We start from the raw sequence: 23,021 nt of genomic DNA on the forward strand, positions 1-23,021 counted from the left end.
GGGCACAGCACTCGCATGACAACGACACGGCAGACACTCCCTGGAGCACATTACCAGTACTGAGTGCTACTGAATGTGGGTTCGCGTGACGCTCGCTGTGCCGGCTCGTAACTATGGATGCCCCGGATCAATATCATGCTCGGATTTACTCAGACATGGTAAGGCATTGCGATTTTTGTACCAAGGTCACTAAATCTAAATACTAAGGTAGATAAATAAGGTGTCAAAAGTCAGGAGTAGAGTAGTAGTATCCAACCAGAAAAGTGCATCGGCGGTTGAAATATTCGAAAAAATTCTTAGACACGATTCCAAAGAATCTACTGAAAAGCGAAACAACATTTTCACCGTACACCGAATTCAATCTCTCAAATAGCTTAACATCAAACCCGTCCCTGATTCGGATCCATATTCGGAAATCTAAAATATGAACCAAGTTAACGAACACGAAGGAAATGAAAAGGTCACGTAAGAAGGTCAGTTCAATATGTTGAAACCGGGTCGGCATAGGCATTTTCTTTTACACTCAGGATTCCCTCGAGGTCTAGTAGGGGGACTGAAGTTTTCTTCAAGTCATAACTACGATTAACTTCGTGTCTTTTCCCTACATTCTGTGGTAACAACAGCTACTAACACACGAGCTTCGTGAATTAGGTTTAGACAGGTTTCGTGAAAGTACCGAAATCGCGTTACGCAACCGCGACTACATTATGAAACCATGTATTTAACTTTTTATGCCAATGCTTTGGAAAGTACATGTGGGTGAAAATTTTATGCGACACATAAATTCTTGCGAAACCTAATATCCGAACGAAGTTTCAGCTCAAATAAAAAATTCTATACCAGTCGAACAAACCAGTTAGTAATTTTCAGAAATTGAATTGTATGATTACAATGCGAGACAACGTGCCAATGTCAAATTTATTAAGAGCAATAACGTTATAAATTCGATAAAGCGTTACATACAGCCATTAAAAACAAAACTGAAACTCTTGGAATAGAATAATGTGCAACGAATGGCGCTATTTATAGCACGCATTACAAGGAGTTTCGAGACATGAACAGCTGTTATTTAGGACGATATCTTCGGTTGCACAATCGAGGCAATATCAAAGGGATGATTTATCTTCGTAATAATACTTCTGAGTACGCACTGTGCTTGCAAAACGATTTACTAAACAGAGTACGGCCATCGATTAGCGTACCGTATAGCGTGGATGAAAATATGCCTTACAATACAAACTAATTGGCCTACATACCGAATTAAGTGAGGAAACTTAACGTTACTATGAATGTTAAACGGAATGTACTCAGTTCATTTCAATACTTGTAAATAAAGGTTATTTCTATGTTCTCCTCCATTCATACATAGTCAATTCTCTAAACGAGACTTACAAAATGGGTATAACGAGTAAGAAGTTTACAACAAAGAAAACGCATCTGAACATGATTGTAAACCAATTTTGCATAATGATATACAATAATTATGCAGCTGCGAACGCGGGGTTTATTAAAATTCCTGTTTATTTATAATACTAGCTTTCCGCCCGCGGCTTCGCCCGCGTGGAATTTTGTCTGTCACAGAAAAACTTTATCGCGCGCGTCCCTGTTTCAAAAACCGGGATAAAAACTATCCTATGTTCTTTCCCGGGACTCAAACTATCTCTATGCCAAATTTCATCAAAATCGGTTGCGAGGTTTAAGCGGGAAAGCGTAACAGACAGACAGACAGACAGACAGACAGACAGACAGAGTTACTTTCGCATTTATAATATTAGTTGGGATGGTGTAGCATGGAGGTTGAATAACCACGCGACGTCGCAAACAGATGCTGCGGTAAACAATAGCAGTGAAAAATAAACGTGAGAAGCAACTACTTAATAAGCGTTCAGGTGTGAGGGTCAACGGTCCATTATCTTCATTCTTGTATCTTTATGTACAGTGAAATCTTTCAGTTAGGTAATACGTTTTGGCCATTACGATAAGAACTGCAAATTTTATACTTTGAACAATTTATACGAAATGTTTACGATGAGAGTGATTAATTTGACATCTAATTAGAAATCAGTCGGTTGAAGCGACTGAACTGATGCATAGACAGTTGCCAGGCTTTGAAAAAACCTAGACAGAATAGGATGGTAGAGTGATGCGAGTGAAAATAATTTTAGGAAAAGTGACAATTAATCTTCACTTCAAAAAGGTCGAAGGTAGCAGGAAAACATTTGATGCGATTGCATCAAAATGTATATGAACAATTACAAAATATCGAGGGCAATGATCGACTCTACATCACATACATACCATGAAGACCTGGATCTCATTAAAACTAGATTACATACGATCACTATACCAATTACCAAGTAATACACAGTGCTCGGATTAAAAATTCAGTTAATCAATTTCGATTCACTTGGCAACTCCTCAGTAAACACAATAAACCTGGGGAGTTGGATAGAGCAAATAAAAATAAAGTCGGTAAAGATAAACTTTGCGACCGTAACCCCACCGGGATACGGCTGCAGAGTTAAACAACAGCTTTACGAGTTAGTCAAAGGAGCTAATCTGCACAGAGTGGAAAAAATAGATGTATAATGTGTATGACAGGTTCTCCATCCAATCATCTCATTGAATATTAATTAGATGATAATAAGAGTGTGTTTGCTTCACCTAAGAACATTAAGATAAGGATTGCAAATGCTAATTACCTCATGATCCCTGTAGAACGGTTCCACAAGATTCTCGGGGACTCTGTTGTTGAAGGCCTTCGATAACAGCCATTTGATCGACGCTCGCTGCTTTGACTGGAACAAAACAAAAACTAACATTAGAAATGCTTGAATTTGACACCGTTTAAAACATATTGGCTTGTCAGTATAAATATACAGTAACTAATCAACTGCTCGGTGTTAAACATCAGTCATCGGTGTCTGAGATATCATTAGTGGCGTAAGTGTACATCATAACGCAAAATTGCCGAGCCGGTGACGTCTGAAAGACCGCCGACGTTGCCGCCGCTGACAAGCAGTTAACGATGTACCGACACCGTATGAATGGGTATTGAGCGAGCTGTCGGCTGTATTGCCGCGATTATTGTCGACCGTGTTATGCCAACGTCCGCCGATTGTGCTGGGTTCATTCGACGAGTGCAACCGAGCCTTGCTCTAATTTGCCTTAGTAGTTATGTAGGTACTTACTACTTTTTATAACTAATTGGGAATGCCTTGTAAACTTAACAACAGCATTGTCACGCAAAAGAAAGTTAAATAGTTCCACTAAGTGATGGTTTGAGACTAAAGATCTTATGTAGAGACAGGAGATCTAAAGACTAGTTGAATCATATTGCAACACGTCATTAGTAGAAGATTAATGAACGTTGATCTTGCACCTTATACCTATCAATAAAGTCAAAATATTGCGTCGGAACTATGTCGAAAGTCAAGCTTTTATGTAATGCATAAGACACGATAATTGATTAATGAATAATACGAACAGCATTTGAACTAGTAAAATAAACAATATGAAATCTATCTGTCAGTTGGAAGAGGTACAAGCCTCATCCATCATTCATATTTCAGTCGCTGTTCAAATCTTTCCTAATATTAAACAAACAATATTTACTCAAGAAGTTGAATGAAACGATAACTCGAAAGGTCATCAGATAACCGAGACATTCAAGCAGCCAACCAACATCATGTGCAATCGCCACTCAGGCTTGAATTGAGCGATGCGATATTTTCGTCTCGCTGCGACATATTTTACACTCCATTAAATTGAACGGAATAGCGATGAAGTAATGAAATAAACATCAGCTGCGGGCACTCTGTGTGATTAGTTTATTGGACAGACTTTAGCCCAAAACTTTTGTTGTTTTAACCCAGTTTTCGTATACCAAAACAGTGGAGCGTAGATAACATGCCTAGTATATTCAAACTCATAGTTACGATATTATCTCCGTAAATGTTTTGATCAAATTCTCATTAGACTTCACCGTATGTAATCATATTGATCATCTTGCAAAGTTGCAACATAAGAAAGAATGTTGGTATTAGCATAATGAAGCCAATAACTCATTCCGTTTATTTTGCGCTGGCCAGATGGTAGACCGACAGGTGCTAGTTCGAAATACTTCGGAAATTGGGGCCGGCCTATACATAGAGCCGGACAAAAACTGCAGCCGCTCGTACAACTGGTTGTAAACAAAGGCAGGACTAGCAGCCGCGAGGCATGCAGCAGATGACGATGTGGAAAGCAACCGACTTTTTGCTGCTGATAATGATGATGACAAAAAGAAGGCACGCGACACACTTATAGCGGCTTTTTATTTGTACAGGTGGATTCATAATAGTCTTACATTCAATCGTGATAAAATATGTCTCCACTTACAATGGCTTTGATGTGCCTACCAACTTGTATACTTAGCCTTAGTCCCTAAGAAACGTGATGCATGCAGAACGAATTACGCTCCAAGAATAGACAAACATTTAGACGTTAGTGTCTAATCGTGACACTATTAACCTAGGCATCCAATACCAATGTCGTGTCAAGGCCAGTTAGGTAACTCCTTAGAGCCGTTAGCTAATGATACTACAAATTGGAACGGCTCTTGAATATTCTCAATGTATTCACGATAACGTCATCACGCAAGTGAGAAAACATTCACGCAATGCTCTGGGCTCACTCACTCACTCTGTTATTAGCGAACGATATTTAGCTCCATAAGAAGTCTCGGGGACCACCTATTAGCATGAAGATGAAGAAATTTAATTAATGCATTTCATCTGTTTAAGCATCCAACAATATTGTTATGCAGTAAATGGGATGTTTTTCATGTCGTACAATACCAAACAGAAAAACGAGGCATCTGTTTGTATAATGATAAAAAACAAAGGCAATATTTACTTCACGAGCTTAAGAGTAAATATTTATGTTTTGTGAGTGAAGCTAAGAGCAGCCAAGTTAATAAAGGGCGAGTGGCTAAGCTATCAATAACGGCATCAAACGCCGACAAATCATAAGAGAGGTCGGCGCGTGCCGGCGCATGCCAGAGTTAAAAATAGGCCGATGCAGAGACACTCCCAAATAGGAAGCCACTTGGACGCTCAACCGAACAAGAACACATCAAACATACGCACAGAAGATGCAGCAAACACATAAACAACTACAAAGAATCCGCCCGAATCTGAAAAGAAATCTCAACGCACACGCGCCCAAAAATAACAAGTTGGAATATGTTAATACTTATAATAATGAAGTCAATTAAATTATAAATAACTAGCCTTTTAATTTCAACATTACTCGTGAAAATTTATTCACTACATTTACAAATTTATAAAAAGATATGCCTAGCAAGTGCAAACAAAATCTTTCCTTCACTTTCTTTAGCCTCTTTCCCATCATTTTAGAGTTATTTAAAACCTAGCTCATAAGTCATTATTTTATCGGAGGAAAATGTTACCGTTTTGGTTGGTGATTCGGCGTGTAATGAAGTTTTCTCGCCAACATCATTAAATTTTAAAGTGTATAAACAGCGGTTGTATGAACAAATTCAATTTGCAAGCGTCGGGAGCGTTTCGCTCGTAAAGAGCCGTCTATTAAGTAGTTTCATGCACCACGCCATAACATATAGCAAGTGGAGCGGGCAGGCCACTCTCTACACTCAATTCGTAGTAGTTAATTGCCGAGCAATTAGCGGAATCGCCACTACACTCACTTCACTCTCTCTTGTGGCTAACGAGAGGTTTTGGCTCAGTTCATTAGTACCTTGGGCCGCGGAAGAATCCGCTTCCGACGTGGTCGTCTGCCGCGACGACTCCGGCGTCGCTTGCAGTCGCGAACTCGACCGTAACATTCCCATTATTGCCATCATCTAAAAACAATTCTTTATTCAATCGCTGGCGTCTCGCTGGCAACCTCGTAAAATTGTGGGAAATTGCGAATGAATGGGCCAAGAATTGGAAAACACTTGAATGTAAGTGTAGCACATCATGCCATATTTGGACGAAACAATAACACACCAGCCGTAAAGCAAACAATGAAATCACATGTTTATTTACAGCGATGTAGATTGGATGTTTCTAATTTTCCAGGCAATACTGACTGAGATGCTTAGCTTATTTCTGAACATAATTACTTAAGTATTAGAAACTATATTTAAAATATGACATAGTAGGCATGTAGTTCAAGTTATAATATAAATAATATTAAAGAAACTTGCAAAATGTAATTTGTGGTCAGTGCACTGAATAATGGATATGGAAATCACGATAAACGTCCAATGGTTGGCAAATTACATGCACACTTAATTGAGTAGATACGAAACGTAAAACTGTAATATCCGTTGTACGATACGATACTGAATGGAATAGACTGGATCGCTTACGCAAAACAAAGAGAACATAAACGTCAAATGAACGGAAGGGGTCAAGGGTTAGTCGATCCATTACAGTCGAGTACAGTTATTTGAATCGATTATAGTCGATTTGTGTCGATCGATGCGTGGAAACTGGAAAGGTGCGTTGGCACCTGCAGCCCACGCGCCTGGGCTGTGCGCCCACGCTGCCGCCTCCGCCTCTTCAAGCTTCGATATAACTTCAACCAATAACTTGGAACTTCGTAATTTCAGCCGGTTCTTAAGCTGTGATGAAAATAGGTTCACCAATATTTCAACCAGTATCATGATTAAGTAGATTAAATGCTGATTTAGCTCCCTCGACTTAACCAATCTTGAAATTGCGTAGTCATAAACTATCAATCATATACATATCTATTTTAAGCTCCAAACAAAAAACGTAATTATGAACAAAGATAAAAATAGAACAAGAAGCCACAAAATAAACACACTTTAATGTTCTAATACAATCGCATTGAGAAGCAAAAAAGCTAACGAACAAGCCGAAATCTTTTATCGAGCAACCGACTTTTTTGACTTGAACGGAACAAGAAGTGATTCACGACTTCCAAACATGGAACACCAGTCGAGCAGGCCGCCTCACGGGAAAAATAACTATGTGCTTTTATGCACTCCATCAATTGATATTCAATTGAACAACCTTATATGGTTATCCCTTATGAGTACATTCGTATCTCGTGTGGAATTTCGCAAGGTGATCTGAAGATATCCATCCTGTTTCCTTAGATGTGCAAAGGAAGTCTGATAATGCTCCATCCGCAAACATTGAAGTTGTAGATTTTAGAATACTAGACAAAGAAAACACTATTCTCAAAGTGATTGGATGGAATGACTGATGAATTGAAAGATATAGATGTGGTCAGCCTTGCGGTGGTTGTTCACCTGCTCTCTTTACATTTCACATTCAATCGATTGTCGAGAATGGTTGTTACAGTCAAGGGCAGCTTTTCTGGTGGAACTAATGATATTACAATTAAGTTTTGTAGTACAGGAAGTGAGAAATGATTAGGCTTCTTCTGAGTCATTGGGGTTGCAATTTTCGATCCACTCGACTGATCGTTAGTCATAATGATTCCTTAGAATGGTCACACAATCTGACTTTTTTGCAAAATAAGTTACTTAGTCACGACGATTACGAGGTGATACCAAAAATGTAATACAGGGAGCATAAACGGAAATCGTTCGATATGTTTGTAAATCCAACGTTGACAAACAGTAAACTGGTCTCATTGAAACGGAGCGGAGCGTCAACAGCACAACGCGATGAAGTCATGATGACAACTATAAATATTGCGCCCACGCAACCTCGACATAAAGCAAATCCTTCGCAATCATATGTCAATTATTACATAAAGAAATCCACGTTTGTTGACGATTATGCGGCTTCTACATTAAGTGTGAATATAATTACTACAGTAAATCAGGAAATAATAACCAAGTTGCTTCAACCATTAAGTCCATTAAGGTATGTCTACTTACCTTCTATAGGAATGGCGTACTAAATTCCATAGCTGCTATGATTAATTCATAGATAATTACGTAGAATGACTGAAAAGGCTAACCCTTTACAATAAGGTTGTGAAAAATCCTACTAGGACTCTACAAATACTACTTATTACGATAGAAATGTAGCAATTTCCACATTGTCACGTATGTACTATGATTAGGGTAGAATATTTAGCGAAACAAATAAACGTAACTCAATTGGCAATGAAAATTACAGTGGCCTCAGAGCCTACGCTGGCATTAGCGAGGCACTGTCAAGGCGAGGCTCGTGTTGATACCGCATGTAGGAAGCGACAGGAAACCACGCTAGTCGCAGTTTCAAACTGACAATTCTTCAAAGAGAAATTTTAACACTGAAGATAAAGATAAAAGTCGTGAACGATAAGAACACAATGACGTTTTCTTTTCGAGCAACTTCTTTGAAATTTCGTGCATTTCAACGCCATCAATTGAAGAAAGATCTAAAAGAGTTTAAATAATAAATATTTTCAATTTGCGTTACTAATAAACGCTACAAACGTTTAATCAGACTAATCACACTTTCTTTTGCCAGGCATTTTAGAATTCCACGACTGTATCTTCATAATGAACATTTATAATCCAAGTAAGATCACGAGTAATATAGTTTTGGATGTGTATCTGGCGTGAGTGCGGTACGATGCGATGTGACCCAGTTGGTAAAGCTACAAGCTGTGTATTCTGCGCTATTCATCTCGGTGAAAGTAAGATGCTATGTGGACTGGCCAAGGGAGCAGACGTCAGTAGGTATCAGCATTTCGTAACCGCTGGTATAGACGGCAAACTGTGGCGATCGGTCTGACTGGATGGCGCGATGGCTGTGCCGGCACACTTACTGTTACATAGTCGGTTACGTCATCGCTTGACCAAAATATTGATAGGCAAATATGTTATTACAGGCTGAGGTAATTGCTGCTATCGAAAGTTGTTTGAGTGACACTGGAGTCCGGAAGTTACGAAGAGAAACAGTTGTAAACACATTTCTAAAAAAATAGACTAATATTACATTGGAAATGACAATGAAAAAAGTAATTACAAGTAGGTATTTAATATCAGTATGTAATTCAGAAGACTACATTACTGTCACTTATTAAAATCAAACTCACACGGCTATTTCTAAATTCAAAGTCATCAATATTCCTAGGGTTGTTTATATTAAAATCCTGGATGAAAAGATACACGAATGGCATTCAGAATGACCTAGAAAACCTAAAAGGGTTGAATCCATTGCGAACTTCACAATAACATGCCTTAAATCACCAATCAATATAAAATTAGCCGTAAACGTCTAATTTATTCAAAGATCTGCGTGTAGGCGTAATTTTATGGATTATTTACAAACGCTCCTTGACAAGGTTACATTTTGGCAATGCAAACAGTAGGTTATGCAACGCAAACGTCGATATTCGCCTTCACAGCTGGTGGATCAAAAAGCAATCATGGAAGCCGATAAGCTGTGCTCGGCTCAGGTTGCAAGTTCAGCCGTGAAGGGATGAGATTGCACGCGTTTGCCAATAGAGGGGCAATCGAGATCGATGGGCATTCAGCGCTGCATAAAGACATCTTTCTTAAGGGATAAAATATTTTAAATTCAGGGTTATTAGATTATAGACATGTCCAGATGTTTTGGAAAAAATGAAACTTATTACGACAAAATCAAGTTATACTTTCTTACGCGTTCTATCAGCCTCTAATTTTAACAATAATGTAATAATAGCCGATTGTGTTACTTAATTAAACGCAGGTTAAGTAAGTAATATTGTAGAATGCTAAGACGAGTCTTGCCTATATCCCCAACAAGCAAACTGAAAGCGACAGCAAATAAGGATTGTGTATGCTCTACTTCTTTTTTATTATTTGTGTTGGAAATAACACAGTTTAAGTGTTAACTCGGAATTAACTAGCCGTGACTGCTAAAAGTTAACGAAGAAACTGGTAAAGTGGCCGATGCTAACTAGTTATTTATGCATGCACGGCTCGATTTCGAGATTTCCCACGGAGGTTGCGCGGTACAATACCGACACCGACAGCACGACATTACTGGATTCTCGCGAGGAGTTACACAAGAATCTCAGAGAATCTCAGAGCCTCCGAGGATGCTGGGAGCACCGGACGACACTTTCATGTCTCCATTGACGCCGTTGCCATATGCCCTGAAGCGTTTGAAAGTGTGAGAACCGTAGGCGCTAGCCAGGTGGATAAATTAGCCATTGAATGGGATGCAATGAATAATATTTATGTCCCATTCCGTTTCTGAAACCCAGTTACAAGACATAACTCGAAATGTAGAAAGTAAAAACAGTAAACGTCGAGTTAAACTACATCGGGTGCGTTGTTGGAATCAATAAAAGCTATAGCTCTGGAGACACTAAAAGGTTACGATTAGTTTAAAAGAAATGGGATCTTTTCACACTTACGTATCGGTTCGATGCGAAAACTTTTCAAGATGAAGTCGGTTAAAAATCAATAGAAGAAACAACGCGATCTATCCATCAGAAGATAGTTAAGATGAAAAGAAAGATCCAGTTAAATTCTCATTCATCTTTCTAATTTCCATTCGATCTCATGTTCATTTAAATATTGCCCGCTTTATAATGGTGAAAGAATTTTATGTGATGTGATATTTTCATTTCTAATTGAGCAGTTGACAGCGGATGGAAAGTTAACCATTCATAGCTAGTTGTGTCAAATAAACATCGTCTTGGCCACTCGCATCCGGACTTTGGCGCTTGAATTTCACTTTTCTCAATTTTTATAATGATGAAATAACGTAGGTTATAATACTTAAGCGTATGCTTGAATAAACACCGAACACGTGTTAATTAACTGCTCCACTGACATCGCAAGTGCATGAATCGCAACGCAAAAACTAAATTGGAATGTTCGGCTAGATTCCAATTTAGTATTTTTTCCGAAGACCAATAAAGACAATGTAGATACAGCAGAAACAATTATGTCTTTTTAGATAGAAAAACCAATTTCATCGCTGGCCGTATGAGATCTAAAGCTCAAACATGAAAGTAACCACACGATGCGAACCGCATATAGCTTTCTCTGCTGAGCCCATCAACCGCTGTATTGTGGCATCAAGTGCCTCAATACCTACCAGTATCTGGTATCTAGAAGGAATGGCATTAGCATTCATCAGACAGAGATAGCAAACTGCGATGATTGATAACCCATCAGCAGATCAGATATCAGAAACATTTACTAATATCTTTCTCTCTTCAACAACAATATTTCCTCGATCGCGTTCATAATGTGGAATGAAATGCAACGGCTTTCTTATCCATTTAATAATGGATGCTTTTCTATTGTCTTCATTTCAAACTACTCAATAATTAAACTAGTGCTAGACTTGTCGCCGTGAACTGTTTCACGTGTAGAATTTTTTGACGGATTGTTCAAAACACGTTTAAAATTAGATTGACGTACATTTGGACATTAACAGTAAGATTATGCATAGCTATTATAACTAATGTGGCAGTAGGTAATAAATAATGGCGAAGAAATTCTTTGCTATCTGGAATTCAATCTCCTAGAGACCGTGTGGCTCGAAAGCGTTTCTAATTTAAAATAAAACCGCTTTGATTATGGGAATGATTATTGTAACGCAACCCAGCCGATCAAATTTACGTTTCATCAAAGCCTTGAATAATTAAATTTGTTTATAGAGCTTCTCATTTACGTAATGAAATTACGCTTTTGGATTGTTAACCCAGAAATAACAATGATTGTTTTTTGAGATTTAATCAACCGAGAAAACTGGTTAAAGAGTATCTTAGGCGCGACATTTGGACCTGTATTTTTGCGTCGTAATTAGTTGCAAACCCAATAATAATGGTTGTGAAGTTAAACCTGCACATCAAGGAGATGGCAAGGACTAACAAATCAAAATCACATTAAACAATTACGCGAGGTCCAGTTATGAGTAGTTGTGGTGAATCTAACGACCTATGCAGCCTTCCGATGTAATATTTAAACGGTGTGATTGCGAAACATCCAGTCTGGCAGATATGCCCATGCCCACGTAGAGCCGAAGCAAGGCCTGCGCCTGCGCCTTATACGAAGCCCGTGGGCGGAAGTGCGCGCTCACACCGACGGTAGCATAGTGCTACAATGGACACAGATGTCGAAACCGACCACATCAATCTTAAACGTATCAACTGGCCGATTACTTTAACTGATTTATTTGGTAATCGCAATGGTATGTTAATAGCCGTTCCCACAAATGGCGTTTGAAAAATGCTTCTAAAATTTCTTGCGCAGGTTAAATTTAGTCGGAAAGGTGCATGTGAACAGGTTCAAAGATTAAAGTTTTCCGTTGACTTTATTTAGAATTCTTGCGACAAACTGGTCTTGCGTCCTACAGCACCGTTTACGTTTGTAGCATTCCAACTAGAGTTCGTCACACACAGGGCTATCAACTATTTACAATAACATTGATTTTGAATTACGCAAGATCACTTCTAAAGCGTGGTATTTTAAATATTAATAGGTTTCGAGGCCTTTGAAGAGGCCTCTAAAATTTGGAAAATATGAGTATGTGAAAATCGTTATTGCAGAAAATTTATGGGTGAGATTTGAAACCTCGTCGAACAATTGCATTGAATTACGACTCTCCATTTCCAATGGCACACTATTATCACGGCGATCGTATTGAGTTTGCGGCGTTTTCTCTACGCACCGGCGGGCCTGCTCGGTTTACGATTTCCTGGCCGATACCCGCTCGAAACATTGCAACGGGCAAATTTAAACTTCATGCCAATGATAGATCGTGTAATTTACTCAAAACAGTTAAGCGCAACAATGCAATAGCGGCATAACTCTCAGAATGAGTTGATTAAAGGCTATACATTCCGCTACTGCACAATCTTTACCACACTCCGTATGGCTGAGCAAATGGGACATCAGATTCAATATAATAATTTGCTGTGTTACTCTCGAGATGGCCCACATTTATTTAGGGGCTAAAAAGCCAGTAAGCGCTAGAGTGATCTGGGTCGGTAGCCACATCGGCGCGCTCCTTTCGCGGTGGTGGCCAACGAGCCGTGGGTCTCCACGATACAGCCACGGTCTGATGACCTAACCTTGGCTCCATCCCGCGTTCCCGGCCAGATCTCGGTGACATCATCGAGGAAAGAGTTATTGTGGCACACGTGTGATGCGAGGCCAAGGCCGGATTGTCGATCGATGCTAATAACGCAACAGAATATAAAAAAGGAAAGTTGGGTTAATGACCCTTTCGTTGCTCGCTTCCGATGGACTGATCATTCGTCTTTTTGATACCTACGAAGCGACAGACAGATCGATTCGACTTACGGTTACGATATCTAAAAGGAACAAAACGGTTTGTGAAATAACAGCTGACCACATTCTAGTCTGGCTTACACTGATCGCTCTACAATACCAAAGTGAAAAGTATTATTTGCAGTGTTCTCAAGTTAATAACGACTGCTTATAGACACCGATGGTAGTCGCCACACGCCGCTTTCTAAAAGCTTTTGTAATACTTCCACCAAGCCAATTTATTGCGTTAATGTGTTGTTACTACTCACTAGCAATTTTATTGAATTTATGAACGTATCGACAGCGCAGAAGAATGTTGTAATATTTTTAGGCATTCGAGAAATAGCGAATTATAAGTTAATCGTTAGAAACTTATCCGCGTTCGCGGGCTCGGCTTGCGATAAAGACGCATGGGTAAACAAGTCATTATCAGAGCATTCCGAACGCATAACGTTATCACATCGAGCGGTATCTAGATATGCTAGTACAGATAGAGGTAGGGTTCGCAATGCATGTCTTCTCTCACCGAAACGGCGACAGATGTGCTGGTCACGACTGCGGCCTCCTCCATGCCGGGCTGACCTTCCGGCGCGCTCATGAAGCGGCGGAGGGTGCCGTATCCGGAGGCTGAAGCTACCATCGCTACCATGGTCACAATCACTGCACAGCGGGCGCGGGCGCGTGTGACATCACTCGGGCGTGGCGCAGCGCGCGACGTGCGCGCTTGTCGCGGGTCAACTGCGCGCTCGCACGCCGCCCAGCCCCCTACCAATACCTCCGAACGGCTCAAGATAAGCCTAACCATCTATTAGTTCAGTGTTTCCGGCGCTACTGATGGAACTTTAAACTCAAACCTTTTTTAAGACGTAAACTTGGCGGCGCATATTTTGTCGAATTTGAATAGAATATCATTATAAATTACTGGATCTGTAAAATGAGATGTGTCAAAGAGATGAAAGTATTTAAATCCTAAATTTTTTTGGACTTGTTTTGCATAAAAACATCAGTCTATTTTTAAGTAAATATCTTTGCTATCTTTGACAGGTGTTAAAGTGAATGGATATTGTTTATCAGATCTTAATAATCTCACTTCTTTATAAGGTCACATTATGTAAATAAATATCTTGAATATGTACAGTACTATAACATTTTGAATGAATGAATAGTATGTAAATAATAATTTGTTTTAACTCAATGCATTCAGAAAAAATGTAAACACCAATAAAAATAATTTCCATTCCATCATCTTCTACAAGGACTACAAGTGAATCTTAAGACCATACCATAGCCTTATTACATACCTTTTTACACATTTTCTTACTGTAAAGATTCATAGATCCTCATTGGTCTTATAAGGGCTTTGTATTTGTAAATTAAATAAAAAACAAGCTTAAATGAAAGTAATCTGAATTCTGAAAGCTAGTTTTATAATTTATTGGGACATAACACTCTGCATTTAAAAGGTTTTATTTCAAAAAATCCCATTATTATTATATCTATACTAATATTATAAAGAGGAAAACTTTGTTTGTTTGTTTGGTTGTAATGAATAGGCTCAAAAACTACTGGACCGTTTTTAAAAATTCTTCCACCATTCGAAAGCTACATTATCCACGAGTAACATAGGCTAAATTTTATTTTGAAAAAAAATATGGTTCAGGTGCCCACGCGCGCTAAGCCGCGGGCGGAAAGCTAGTTCCAGAATATAATGAAAACTTAGCATTTACTAGAAGTTAGAGAAAAAAATGTAGCCTACATAAGTAGTAAAATTTAGTTCACAAGAGATTTTAGAAGGAAACAGTTTTAAATTAAGAACTTAACTTATTTTATTTTATTTATTAGGACAACCAACAAGACTAACACGCATAAATGGAATTACTATAACTAAAAGTGCTTAGAACTAAGTGTCGTCTTAACACTTAAGGACTCGCGCCTTCATTTGTAACATTCATACTCGCTACCGGGTGCGCTGGACCCAGTATATAAATTCCTATGTATTTTTCAAAAACACTTAATAAAAGTGAAAACTACTTTATTAGAAGGATAATACGATATAAACAAAGACAATAGTAAACCAAATAGTAATATTTATTGCCTTTTTCTAAAATAACAACTTATATATATAAGAAATTGAAGGTTTTTTGGTAAAATTAAGGTTATTTTTGAAAATTTCTGTAATTAATTATTTAAAAAAATGCCTTGTATATTTTCGTAAAGTACTATGTTTTGCCTACTTATACTAATTAACAATTAATGAGAAATTTGTATAGAACATTAAAAAAATCACTTTATTTACCGGGTCCAGCGGACTCAAAAACACCTTTTTCGTCTGTAGCCCTCACATGCAGTGGGCTATTTGTCGAGTACAACCGCTATTGTCTGTGCTACAATGTCGTAGAAAGGTACTAAGAGCGACAACATCGCAAACGTCAAAACTTAAAAGTTATTACACAAAAATTGAAGGACTGGGTCCGTTAGACCCATTAGCGAGTCCTTAAGTGTTAATTAAAGGCTGCCACGGCATGCAATGTGGACATAGTGTTAAATCAAGACAGACATTATTATAAAGGCCACCAGACCCTGGTGATCATGATCAATTCGTAATTAATTGTACTCATAAACAGCATAATGAGCACAACTGTTAAAAATGAAGATGATAGTGTAATTTAAGGGAACCTGGTAGCAACTCATGATGAGTCATTTGGGAGTCCTGCAAGGCTGTGTTGACATGCTAGTTGTTGTAGTTGACATGCAAAATGGATGGATACTTTCAACTTATGTATTGACAGATAAAATACTTGTATTAACTCTGAAAATGCATCCGAATGCATAAGATATAGGTAATATGCACAGAACATAAGACCAGACGAAATTGTGCAGTCAAGTAGAACTTCTTGTTTGTGTTGCAATGTTTAAAACATTCAACATTTTAACTCAAATCAAAATCAATGCTTATGAATTTATATTTCTATCGTCTCTAAGTTGACTAATAGCTAGCTACAATGAGATTTAATTACAACTTTCTTTTTTGCCATTACGATTATCAACAAATTCTCTAAATGTTAAAATGTGTGTGAAATTGTAAGTTAACTTCATAAAATGAGAATTTGTTAAGATGTCCAATCATATTTTATAAACTAGAGCATGTTATAACAGTTTATAAAAAATACTTTCATGACATTTGTAGCACATTCTGGAATGTGAAAGAACTGGAATGTATCAAATGTGTTTAAAGACAATGGCGTTCAACACAATCACATCTGATATGACACATAAGGCTCATAACAATGTTCTAATACCAATAATTTATTCATCAGTCGTGTGGGCTGCAGCCAACTTCGCCCACAAGCCACCTTGGTTCCATTTAGTCTGTTTAAAAGGTAACATGGGCGACTGGCTAACTAGATTTATTAGAGTACACTCAACAAATTAATTAAATAAGTATTTAGTCCAAGTCCAATCAACCTTTTTGTCCAAAACATCAGTTACACAATGCACATGTGCAAAAACGACAATACTAATTGCCTTATAAAGACTCGCAGCCGATTCGAGCATTGAAAAAGGTCAATTTCACCACTGCACACACCAGTGCAGTATTGAACAACCGGCAATTACTACCGTGGCCGACTCACTCACCTGTTTCGTGTCCGCGAAGTCTGCAGGCTCCATGTTGGCGTGGGCTCGTTCCTGTCTCTCCATGACTTAGAATTCATCAGAACTCTCTATACCAGGGTGTCAGCAAAGCACACAATACAAGCTTGAACATAACAATCTCGATGGACACCACAATCTAGCGAAACAATGTCAGTGGTTGCACTAACACGTTCGACACATTCGGTTCGTTACACCAACGGAAAAATAATCGTGAATGCGTAATTACAAAACTTGACACATTTTGAATGTTTCTGCAAAATTATAAAGCACCAGCAAGAGTCTTTTTGGATATTACACGAAAAACAGAGTTCATCACCATCTTAAAAATTTCACACATTCCGTCATCGAGGCCGACTGACGGTCGCTGCCCTACGCAATTTTCCCATTCATGCATACTTTTCTAATGTCACTTTATAAAATAAGTGCCTTTGTTTAATTTGTACACATATTTCACAATTATATTTATAACGAGAGCATTTTTAATATTAATCTTATTGATAATTTTCTTATAAGCAGTAATTATAGTCCCTAAAACCATTTAAAACATTATTTTTTAAAATTACATGGATAAAACTCCGTGTAACGGAATCTCAACGGATAACAGCCAACAACGCCATCTAGTGACCAATAAAAACTTTAGTCTTGCCATATGATAAAAATATTTTTATGTTGTAGGAATGTAAAGAAATTTTTAAATAACTTGATTAGGAAAATATGATAATACTATGAGTAAAATATCTTGCATATTGATTTTACAATACCTATAAAACATTCTGCATTATTAAATTTAGCCATTACTCTCATTTGGCGACGCTTAGGCTTAACACAGTAAAATGTTTATGATATTCAGCATGCACGGCAGGACAGGATCACAGGACAGATAGGCAGAACATATGATAGTAGCACGCCGAACGAAAAACAGTCGTTATAGTAGCAAGTTCAGTAAACAACACAATGCGGGATATTGCGTTCATCCACGAGGTAAGTAGACAAATTACTGTTAAAAAGGTTGCAGGTAGGCGCTGGAATCTGGATGCTAGCCCAGTCAAAAAGACTGGACCCATCCTGTGTTGAGGGACAACCTAAGGTGGGAAGGGGACCAATGTTAAGCAGTGGATGATGATCAATGTTCAAAAGCAGGGAAAATAGGTAATGAGACGAAATCTACCTACTACATGGCCACGCACGTGCGCACGGGCGCGCCTCAGTTTTGATGAGTCGTTTTTCAACCCAACCAGGGTAATTTAGAGAAATTCGGGTAACACCAACTAACTGTCAGTTGTCATTATGACATACGTGTGACATTTTGTTTTGAATCCAAACTCGTGTTTGTGGTGCAAAAAGAAGAAAGAAGAATACGAGGTCCTGGAATTTGTGGATTAGATTAGAAAATTTTGTAATGTTCAGATAAATATTCATCATGCCTCGTGAAAAGAGCAGGTACCGTGACAGACGGAGCTCGTCTCGGAGTAGCGAATCATCGTACGAAAGGAAGAAATCTAAAAGCAAACACAGAAGGCGGTCGCGTTCTCGAGATCGTTCAGAGTCCAGTAGCCACAGAAGAAAGCGTTCTAGTAGCAGGTCGAGGCATAAGAGGCGGAGTTACTCAAGGAGTGTTTCTAGAGACCGGTATGAATCAAGGAAGAGACGGTCAACGTCGAGATCCCGAGGGAAGAGGTCAAGGAAGTCAATGTCGCGGGATTCTCGCTCGCGGTCTAGTTCGCGGGGTAGAACTAAGCATAGTAAGAGCAAGAAGTCTTCGAGACGAAGGTCCCGTTCTTCGAGCAGTAGATCCAGCTCATTTGACATAGGTAAGTCTATAGATTACTGTCTGAATGAATGCACACTTCAACCACTTTACTTCCTATCTATATTTTATGTATCTGCAAGGTTGCTTGTGAGTTTACCAATTTTTGTTTTGACTCCCTAGGGTATGTGCAGCTCATACAGTGCCCCTAGCATAGGATAGACAGAAGCTCTATTGTAGTTCATACTTTTAACTCATTGAATGTAAACATTGATTGCAATATAATTCATGTTAAAAATATTTATATTTCAGAACGTCCATTACCATCAAGGCTGGTGAATCTTGATGACACGGAGACAAAACTGGAGAAGGCAATCAAAGCTGCAGAAGCCGCAGGGCTCACGATGACCAAAATTCCTACGTATGAGTATAAAGAAGTGGAAGTCAAGGAGGACATGCCCACCATTCATGACAGAAATCTGCTCGAGGAACTCAATAGTGAATCCTTCACTCAGAAAGCATTTGTTTCGTCCAGAAACAAGAAACAAAACCAAAATATTGTGATTGATTTGAATTCACAAACTGTGACTGTGCCGGAGACTGAGATCAAAGTGCAGAGGGACGATTCTATTATTGATTTCAATGTAAGTATACAATAGGATTTTTTTTACATAATATAGAACAACAAATCCATCAATTTCTTTCATCATTTAAATTGTCATTGTTTTGGCTAAATAGATTTCCAAAAAATAGGAATGATGACTGGGTAATGAAATCGAAATTCTATTTAGTCCGTCAGACAGATAATTAGAAAATATTAGACTCGTATTTTTTAATTTTTTTCATAATCAAATAATTACAGTATTAAATTGTGTTGAAATGTAGCGTGACGTCACTTTGTTGAGTAAAAATTCTACTCAAGCGTGACGTATCGCACCATTTCTACTCGATGTAGCACTGTTATTATTTAATTATGAAAGAAAATAAAAAATATGAGTAATATTTTCTAATTATCTATCTGACAGACAAATAATTGAAATTTTGTCATCTAGCCTATTCTTATTAAATCTAGATCCTACAGCTTCTATATTAATAATTTCGTCAAGGGGTACGGTAGACTGGATCGAAACCTTATATGAATAACAAAGCATAAAAAAATATCGATTTTGAGTCGACAACATATATCCGCAAAATTCGGATAATGGAGAATTTCGTAATATTCCGATGGCATTGACAAACAAACCGCCGCGCTGTCGCCATCTTTAGTAGTTCACCATCCACTCACTATGCGATCAGCGCCAAAACCTTTTTGCTGGGTTGTCATCGATCCATAAATAAATGGAGATCAGTGGGTCTAGACAAAGTGCAATTATAATCGCAAACCAGTCGAAAAGTGGTCGAAAAGCCCCTTTTTTGTATGGAATTTGACGGATTCGATTTTCGATTCGATCAAAAAGTGCGTTTTGTCTAGGGGGGCAGTGCGTTTCGCGATTTTTATGCTTTGTTATGTGTTTTTTCTTTAAACCTGATATTGACCGATTCAACCATAGAAAAAGAATATTAGCCATAACCAAAAGTTGAAGTTCAAATGTCAATGTCATTTAGTTTCGCACAGTGATAAATTCCAGTGACATGCAATTTTTGTAATGGCAAAATATTTGTAAGAAACTGCAAACAAATGCAAATGTGCAGTCGATGTGTGGAATGCGACAACATTATACTCGGTAAGCGGCTTAATATTTTTTTTATTTAACCCGACAAATAATAATAAATAAACACATGCATAGCCTGTGTTGAGTTGTTATCAACATACCTATACAGAAACAGACACGATTTTTGCACCGTTTTTTCTGATAACGGAATAGACTCCTTCATGCGCAAGTTCCACTTGAGCTCGGCTGGTTCTTATTATAAATAATTGTGTAATATATTTTTGCAGATAGTTTCAATTATTGCGAGTGTTGTGGCTTAGAAACAATTAGGCAGTTAAGAATAAACAAGGCTCGGGCACTATCAAACCTTTTTCCTAAAAAAAATCTGCTTCTGCTGCATCACAAGATTTATTTGATGACTTTCAGGTAAGTTAATAGTGTAGGTCACTGAGTAAAGTAAAATAAATATAGAGGTGGGAGGATATACCTACACCTACATACATTCACAATACTTATTATTATTTGAATATTTGTCTAAAAATAAAATATATTTCTCTTATGAAACTCAGTTAGCTCAGATGGTAAGAGCGCGACAACGGAGAAGTCGAGGATGTAGGTTCAATTCCTGCATGTGGTGTATTTTTTCATCACATCTTATTAAATTTGTTTAATAAGAGTAACACAATATAGCATTAAACATTTAAATTAAATCTTTAAATTAAAGCTTTAAATTAGCTATTCATAAATATATTTCTCTTTTAAGGTTGATAACGAAGAGTTGACGCTAATCGAGGATTCATTGATGATTGATGATGCTTCTTCGGACAACAAGAAAAAACAGCTACTGTCAGTCAGCAGTGATGATGCTTCTTCGGACAACAAGGAAAAACAGCTGCTGTCAGTCAGCAGTGATTTTATTTCTTTAGAAGAAGAAGAGAAAGAAAAAATATCAAATGGCGGGCAGACCCCCGAAAAAACGTAAATATTCAAGCAGGTTTAGTACAGAATATCAGCCCCCCAGGACTAACTATTTATATTTAGCACTTTCAAATAACACCATTCAAGTATCAGTACATTCAGTTGGTTCTATGATTTATGAATGTGTTCAATGTCAAGCACTTCATTTTTTAGGTGAAAAAATTAAAAATCATTTTAAAAATTGTTGTCATAATGGGAAGGTATACATAGATTTATTATTAGATTTATACAAAGGCGTACAGACGTATTCTGATGCTAATCATTTTAAGGCTAATATACGACTATATAATTCAGCATTTGCAATGGCATCCATTAATTCTAAACTTGAACACACTCCCTCCAGGATTTTTCACTTATAGGGTACAAGGGCAAATTTATATAAAAACTGGATCTTTGGTTAAACCACAATACAACCAATTGTATATAATTGAAGATGAAGCAGCCTTAAATGAAAGATTATCCGATTCTAGAAATAACATTATGTAAAAGCAATATAATGAGGTCCTTACAAACAATGCTCAATGAATTCAATCCTTTTGTCAAAGTATACAAAAAGGTGGCAGCAATTTTAGCAGAAGAGGAATTAAAAGCAGCCTCAGAAAATCGACCCAAATATTCGGTATCAAAACAGTTTTATAAACATAAATCTCTGGATTTGCGTCGGTATAACACACCATCAAATAATGAGGTAGCGGCCATCTTTGTAGGAGAAAACGGTGAACCTCCATTAAATATAGACTTCTCTGTACAAGAATATTCTCAACATTTAACTACACTCAAATCAACCAGTTCCAATATTGACCCTTTAACCTTTCCTCTACTTTTTCCTAATGGAGAACTCGGATGGCATGAAAATCTTCAACACAAAAAAGAAAGTCGAACTGCTCGAAGCCGTCTTACAATGTTACAATTTTATCAGTATAGACTTGCTCTTCGTAAAAATTTTAGTCCATTATTTTACGCTGAAAAACGTGATTTTCATATAAAAAATCACGCGCGCGGACGCGTTGTCAGTGTGAAGTGCCGCGCGTGTTTTCTATACAAACTGAGGTACTTGCATACAATGAAATCTGTCGCCCCGCGCTCCGCGGCGGAGCGCGGCGCAGTGTGATAACCGCCTTAATAAGAGTTATAACCTATATTAATGATTGAATTTGATGGTTTTGTTAATTTGTCTTAGTTTATTTTGAATGTTGATTTAAAATAAAAATTATTTGTGTAAAAACTTTTGCAGTTTTTATTTACCATATTTATCAAACACAACTAACGAAGCTATATTAATATATATTTAATAGGTTCTTTGAGAACCGATGACTACAGAAACATTTATCTACATTTTGCACCTAGAATTGTGTATTATGAGTCAAATTTCACCCGAGCGATGCCGGGTTTTCATCTAGTTTTTGCATATTGTAAACAATCTATTGTAATTTAATGTGTTATACCATTGTCCCATTAATCAGGATGATGAAATATTAGCTTAGGATGCATCAGGCACTGATAATAACTATTTTACTTAACTTCTTTCAGGAGATTCCAAGTGAAGAAGAATTGAAGGAAATGTGGATAAAGAAGATGTATCAATACAGAAAGAAGATGCTCAGGGGAGATGTATAATAATAAATGAAATAACGGAACATTGGTTTTATTAACATTTTCACAGTGTGATTCATTCAATTTGTAACAACTATGAAGAAATAGCATTATTCAGTCAGATGCACTTTGATCTAAACATTTTGCAGTAGGAATAAGAACAGTAAGAATAATTAAA

At 37.7% G+C, this 23,021-nt stretch overlaps 2 protein-coding genes and 1 long non-coding RNA gene across 3 annotated transcripts in view; 2 read left to right on the forward strand and 1 right to left on the reverse strand.

The window, feature by feature from the left end:
* LOC135088125 (patronin) overlaps positions 1–13,974 on the reverse strand; it is a 66,770-nt gene extending 52,796 nt beyond the window's left edge. The window contains exons 1-2 of the mRNA XM_063983007.1: positions 13,746–13,974; positions 2,703–2,798 (exon numbers count right to left, since the gene is read on the reverse strand). Coding sequence (XP_063839077.1) covers positions 2,703–2,798; positions 13,746–13,868 — 219 coding nt within the window. The 5' untranslated portion in view covers positions 13,869–13,974. The remainder of the gene's footprint in view (positions 1–2,702; positions 2,799–13,745) is intronic.
* Positions 13,975–18,159: 4,185 nt separating this feature from the next.
* LOC135087605 (serine/Arginine-related protein 53) lies at positions 18,160–22,887 on the forward strand. Its single transcript, XM_063982342.1, has 3 exons — positions 18,160–18,684; positions 18,933–19,264; positions 22,781–22,887. The coding sequence occupies exons 1-3, from the start codon at positions 18,294–18,296 to the stop codon at positions 22,865–22,867; spliced, it is 810 nt and encodes a 269-aa protein (XP_063838412.1). The 5' UTR covers positions 18,160–18,293; the 3' UTR covers positions 22,868–22,887.
* LOC135087624 (uncharacterized) lies at positions 19,945–22,400 on the forward strand. The gene is made up of 3 exons (XR_010260893.1): positions 19,945–20,344; positions 20,560–20,698; positions 21,036–22,400. It is a non-coding gene; the product is annotated as an uncharacterized LOC135087624 (long non-coding RNA).
* Positions 22,888–23,021: the final 134 nt, after the last annotated feature.

This window comes from Ostrinia nubilalis, chromosome 3 (genome assembly GCF_963855985.1).
Source record: "Ostrinia nubilalis chromosome 3, ilOstNubi1.1, whole genome shotgun sequence".
NCBI lineage: Eukaryota > Metazoa > Arthropoda > Insecta > Lepidoptera > Crambidae > Ostrinia > Ostrinia nubilalis.